Here is a 6,563-nt window from a genome sequence, read left to right on the forward strand (position 1 = left end):
CAACCTCCGCCTCCTGGGTTCAAGTGATTCTTCTGCCGCAGCCTCCCGAGTAGCTGGGACTACAGGCAAGCACCACCACGCCCGCTGATTTCTTTGTATTTTTAAGAGAGACAGAGTTTCACCATATTGGCCAGGCTGGTCTTGATCTCTTGACCTCACGATCCTCCCACCTCGGCTCCCAGAGTGCTTGGATTACAGGCACGAGTCACCGCACCCAGCCAACTTAAATCTTATAAGGCAGACTTCTGATGAAAATGGCACCTCAAGCCTCAGCATGACACCTTTTAAAATCATCATAAGCATTTATTAAGCACCTACTATGTACCAGACATTGTGCTGGAATTTTCATTACCCCATCTAATGGTGAGGCATGTTTAAGTATAATCCAGCAAGGCATCTATTATTTTGCAGATAAGGGACCTGAGGCTCAGGGAGGTCACTCATATCCTCAGCTGACACTTATTAAGCACCTCTATGTGCCAGAGTCTGTCCTAGGTGCTGGGGATGTGTAGCGAACCAAACAAGATCTCTGCCTTTATGGAGCTAATGGGAGCACAGATAAAAACAGACAAACAAAAAAAAGTCCACCATTGTTATACCAGGTAGCAATGCTAAATGTGATGAAGAAAAGTAAGGCAGGATTGAGGGACAGAGAGGGACGGGGTGGGGGTATTTTGGCTAGGATGTTCAGAGAAGATGTCTAGAAGGAGGTGACATTTGAGCAGAGACCTGAAGAGAGGGAACGTGATGCACAGGTCTGAGGAAGAGTGCCTAAAGCAGAGAGGGCAACAGCACAAAGACCTGAGGTCAAGGTGACCAGCCCATACCCAAGATGAGGCCCACGACCTGGAGGAGGGTAGGGAAGGTGGGAAGGGTAAGAATGAGTTTGGGGGAGATGGCAAGGGAAGGTCATTTTTTCTTTTTTTTTTTTGAGACAGAGTCTCACTCTGTTGCCCAGGCTGGAGTGTAGTGGCACGATCTCAGCTCACTGCAAGCTCCGCCTCCCGGGTTCACACCATTCTTCTACCTCAGCCTCCTGAGTAGCTGGGAATACAAGCACCTGCCACCACGCCCGGCTAATTTTTTGTATTTTTAGTAGAGATAGGGTTTCACCATGTTAGCCAGAATGGTCTCAATCTCCTGACCTCGTGATCCGCCTGCCTCGGCCTCCCAAAGTGCTGGGATTACAGGCATGAGCCACCGCGCCTGGCAAGGGAAGGTCATTTTAAAGGATCAGTGTGGTGTGGATAAATGGATGGATGGATGGATGGATGGATGGATGGATGGACGGACGGACGGATGGGTGGATGGATGGATGGATGGACGGACGGACGGATGGGTGGATGGGTGGATGGGTGGGTGGGTGGACAGATGGATGGATGAATGGATGAATGGATGGATGGATGGGTGGATATGTGTATGAATGGATTTCCACATATTCCCTTGCACTGACCGCAGGTGTGAGTATCTGTAGCTTACAGGTTGATAAAATACGTCCAATGTCCCAAGATGAGTTTCCAAATATATCTCAAATCAGCCCCCTCGGGGGTCCCAGACAAGCTCATTCCTTAGTGAAGGAGATTGATATAGAGGAATTTTATTCCAAAATTCAACAAGGAAACTCGGTCTTCTTCCCAAGGAAATCATATGGAGAAGGCCACCAGATGTGGCCTGAGAATGTCAAGAAGAAATTTCTTGCCTTTAATGTCTTACTAGGCCAACTCTCAACTCCCAAACAGATTGGCACACCACCACCCCCCCACTACTACTACCTGGAATCCCCCAGGCAGGACCACTAGCAATGTAAGACTGTTTCTAAGGTCCGTGGGCAAGAAAACCGGGTGCGGTGGTTCACGCCTGTAATCCCAGCACTTTGGGAGGCCGAGGCAGGCAGATCACGAGGTCAGGAGATCAAGACCATCCCGATTAACACGGTGAAACTTCATCTCTACTTAAAAAAAAATACAAAAAATTAGCCGGGCATGGTGGCGGCGCCTGTAGTCCCAGCTACTCGGGAGGCTGAAGTAGGAGAATAGCAGGAACCCAGGAGGCAGAGCTTGCAGTGAGCCGAGATCGCGCCACTGCACTCCAGCCTGGGTGACAGTGAGACTCTGTCTCAAAAAAAAATTTTAAAGAAGAAAGAAAGAAAATCTGGTTTCTCCAGCAGAAAAAAAGTCCACCTGCCGAATAAAGCCGAGGCACTCTGTCAGGTGCACTCCTCACTAGGAGCCTGGTTCTGCGGTGCCATTCCATCTACAAGTCCCTGGCCACCCGCATGACTCACCTCCAAGTCCTTCTCAAGCTCCAGTCCAGCCTCCATCAGATTGTGCTCAAATTCCTCCCGCTGCTCCTTCCTCTCCTCCTCCAGGGCATCGAGCGGCCCCAGTTCAATGTCACCTGGGCCCCCAGCATGAGGCTCCTTGCCTGTCTCCCCATTGGAGACGATAGCCAGCGAGTGGCCAGGGAAGCCTTGGGCCAGGTGCATCCCGCGTTTCCGGTAGTGGTAGGCGAGCACATAGTCGACCTTCCTCCGATTGTCATGGAAGTGCATGCGGCTAAGACGGGCTTCCAAGGACACAGACTCATTGGCATCCAGATAGTTGTTGATGACCTGGCCAGAGAGAGAGGAGAGGCAGGGCAAGGTCTGGTGAGTAAGTGCTGAGAGACAGAGGAGGCTGATCTATGCTCTGGGCTCAGGGAAATGGACTCAGAAGCAAGCCCCTCAGGCCCAGAGGCCCCCAGTGCCTCCAATAAAAGGACCAAATGGCCTAAGTTAATCTGTCATGCCAGCTTGTACAGCCCTCCACCCACCTGTTGACAGTCTGGGCACTGGTGCCTTCACACATGCTCCAGCATCCATGCACGCACACACACTCACACACAGACTGTACCTGCAGCAGCAAACCCCTCACAACTGTACCTCCTGCCTCCACACACAGAGCCACACGCCCACGCCTGCACACACACACGCAAGCACCTGCAAATGCACACACAGCCACCTCTAGCCTTGTCTCCCTGCACCAGCACGCCTGCACCATACAGGTGAAGGGGCCTGTGTACACGCGTATCTACCCGAGTGCGCTCTAACACACACACCCCCTTCCACAGGCACCATGGCCCACACACACTCACCTCCTTGCAGATCTGCACCACTGCCTGCAAATACTCTACATATTTAAACAGAATACTCACAGGCAGGTTCTCTGGATCCATTGGAACAAAGACCAATTTCTAGTCACCTGGCCTGCCCCCTACCCTCCCACCCCCGGGAATTCACCAGGCACTATTCACAGCCCCACATCCTCCTCTCCCGCCACTGGTGAGGGCCCTGTCAAAGACAGCAGCAGGGAACTGACTTCTGCTCTCTTCCACGCCAGAGGTGGGGAGGTGGAAAGAGGAGGAGGAGAGAGAACACGGTGAAGCAGGGGAGGGACCGGCCTCTCCCCGTGGGTGTTTCCCTGTTTATTACTGGTTTGAAACCCAGCTGCCTCTGCAGCCACCTGAGAGGTCACCTGGGCAACCAGATGAAGCTCCAGGCACAAGGGAGAGACTCAGAGCCACCATAGCAGAGAAGGCTCAGGCTTGCAGGAGGGGAGCCAGGGGGTCTACAGACCAACTGGCAGCATCAACTGGCCTCCCGTGCCTTCTCCTTTCCCGACCCTCCTCTGACCAGAACAGGGCACTGGGAAAGTGTGCCTGACTTGGAGACAGAGGAGAAAAGACCCTACCCAAACCCTAGGCCTCTCTCTTTCACTCACACACGTGCTCCCAACTGGAGCATGCCCTGGTCCAGAGGCTCCTTGGGGGCCTCAAACAGGGCCGGCCTGTCCCCCAATCCCACCCCTGCCCAGTACTCACAGAGCTGCTGCGGGCACTCTCTCCACCGCGGGGCTGGCCAGGATCTCGGCTGGAACTGCCCTGCAGACCTGGGGCCCGGGCACCTGGTGTCTGGAGATACTGCTGTCCGTGTTTGGGACCCTGGCCCCCTCTGGTCCCTGCCTGAGGGCTCAGCCGGCGTGGGGAGCCAGGGAGCAGGGGAATATCTGTGAGAGGGAAAGACAAGGGAGGCAAAACAGCCTCAGATAAAGGAAATCCAAGACACTGAGGTACTGAGCGCACTCACACTAGTCCTGAGAAAATGGCCCATTTTGCTTCACAGCTGTCTCCTTGGTTAGTCCCTACAGCCCAGGTTCACACTGGCCACAGGGGAGGGAGCATGGAGAAGGAAGTGCAGCCCCCAGAATGCACGCGCGCACACACACACACACACACATATACATACACACTCACATACACACATTCACTCACACACACACACAATGTACACACTCACATACACAATGTACACACACACACTCATACATATACACACTCACACACATATACACACACATACACTCACAGCCATATACACACATACACACATACATACACACACAGCCATATACACACACACACACACACGGCCTGGAGCCACCAGCAGGAGCTCCTTCGGATCAAGGTTGTCACAATCTCTCATAATCCCCAGACAAGAAAGGGGCGGCATCGAGCAAGCCAGGGGAGGCGGGGGGGCACTGCCTGGAGAGACACCTTGAATTAATACCAAAGGCTTAGGCTTTGGGCCTCTCCTGTAGGCAGCAGCACCAGCGGGCACCCTGGCCAGCCCCCACCTCCCTCAGGGAGAGAGCAAGGACAGACCAAGAGGGCCCTCTAAACAACGGAACAAGGACTGTCCTTCAGTGTCCTTTCCGGGCCCTCACACACCTGCTGCCTCTACCCAGGCCCCAGAGGTCTGCAGTCCCTTCTCAGCACGAATGCAGGACCACTTCAGAAAAAATCCAGTGTTGCCCCTGAAGGGAAAGGTCCCCAGTAGGTGATGGAATGACCGCATGTTAGAATTGGAGGGAACTGAGGATCAGATACTCCAGCTGCACTTTGCACAGACCCCACTGGAACCGGTGAGTTGCCAAGGTCTCAGGGCAGGTCAGACTGAGAAACACTTCCTAGCAAAGCAGCACGGCCAGTGACCAGGCTGAAACCTCAGCTCTGCCACTGGCCAGCTCTATGACCTGCCTCTTTGTGCCTGTTCTCCAGCTGTAAAATGAGACTCTCACACTTGCAGGATTGCAGTGAGAATGAGAACAGAAAAGGCCTGCAAAGCATCCAGAGTGGTGATGAGCCTGAGGGCACGTGATCAAAGGCTGTGATTAGAATCGTCAGTGTTTGCATTTTAACCTCCAAGTGAGCAGAAGTAACACCTTATGCCTCCAACTCAGCCCTAAGCACCTGCTCAGTGAATGAACGAACAAAAGGCAACTCTTCCGGTCTGTTGAAATAGAACTCCTGGCCCTTTGCCAACTTATGGAGCAGCCCCTTAGGTGCTCAGCCCTCCAACACAGTTTCAGGGGGCCTAGAATATTCGGTCCCTGCACTTGAGAAACATAATCTCTTTATGAAGATAGAGCTGACATGCAGGAAACACAGTTGTGACCAGCAGAGGAAAGCTTTCATCATTCCTTTCTATACTGTGGGCTCTAGTCCACACTGTGGGAGACCAGAAAGACTAAGAAGTCAAAGTCGGCTTCTGGGGTAATTGAGCTGGAGCTGGGTCCTGGAGGGTGGGTAGCTTCTGAACGGCCGGGAGGCAGAGGAGGCACTCCCTAGGGAGACAGCACAGAAGGGCAGGCGTGGGCATGCCTTGTGGGAGGAAAACGAACACTCAGGACCCCATATCACTCTGCTGAAAGGAAAATATTAAGCTGAAAGCTGAGTCAGGCAAGACGCTGCCTTTCCTTTTGTTCCTAAGCAGACAGCTGCAGATAAAAGGCTAGATAGCTCCACAGGCAGCTACTCTATACTCACCTTGTCCAAAGCGCAAGACGAACACATCATCAACAATTCCCTAACTGCTCCTTTTCTCTTGCAACATGCAGATTCCCACAGACTCCTCCTTTCCCCCCGCAGCCTGCTTTTCCCCATTAAATACTGAAGCCCTCAAAATTGTCTTTGGAGAAAGTCACAGACCTCTCTCCCAACCACATCCTTAATGTTGGCAAAATAAACTAAATTGGTTGAGGCCTGTCTCTGATATTTTTTGGTTTACATGTGATGGGGCTCAGGCTCAGGGCTCTAAAACAGGGGTTTCCTCCCTTGTGCTCCATCTTGCCTCCTCCCACTTCCCTTGTGCCTTTCTGCATACCTGTGCCCCCAAGTGCCTGAGAACAGAACTTGGAACCGAAGGACTCTACCCCAGAGAAGACCTCGAAACCTCTAGCTGCATGTCTAAAAAGCTCAAGACCACTGGACACGTCATGGGGGAAATGATAAAGATGGTGTTCACTCAAGGGCCACCCTGCCCTGGCAGCTACATTCAGATTTGCACCCATGGCTCAGAGCAGCTCAGATTCAAGGGCAATACAAAGCTTTGGTCCGGCTGCTGTCCAGGAACCACCATCCCCTAAAGGTGCCACCTGGAGTCTGAGGCTGACATTCAGGGCCCTCACTAGCCATCGCAGCTGCTCCCCCAGCTCGCTCTCTGACACACAGATCTGGCCGCCTGGGGA

General features: G+C 53.0%; 1 protein-coding gene across 1 annotated transcript in view; it reads right to left on the minus strand.

The window, feature by feature from the left end:
• The window catches only part of ANO2 (anoctamin 2), a 361,822-nt gene extending 356,931 nt beyond the window's left edge, over positions 1–4,891 (minus strand). Inside the window, exons 1-3 of the mRNA XM_037988687.2 lie at positions 4,765–4,891; positions 3,859–4,109; positions 2,285–2,611 (exon numbers count right to left, since the gene is read on the minus strand). Of these exons, the coding sequence (XP_037844615.2) occupies positions 2,285–2,611; positions 3,859–4,109; positions 4,765–4,891 (705 nt within the window). The remainder of the gene's footprint in view (positions 1–2,284; positions 2,612–3,858; positions 4,110–4,764) is intronic.
• Positions 4,892–6,563: the final 1,672 nt, after the last annotated feature.

The sequence above is a fragment of the Chlorocebus sabaeus genome, chromosome 11 (genome assembly GCF_047675955.1).
Source record: "Chlorocebus sabaeus isolate Y175 chromosome 11, mChlSab1.0.hap1, whole genome shotgun sequence".
Taxonomy (NCBI): Eukaryota; Metazoa; Chordata; class Mammalia; order Primates; family Cercopithecidae; genus Chlorocebus; species Chlorocebus sabaeus.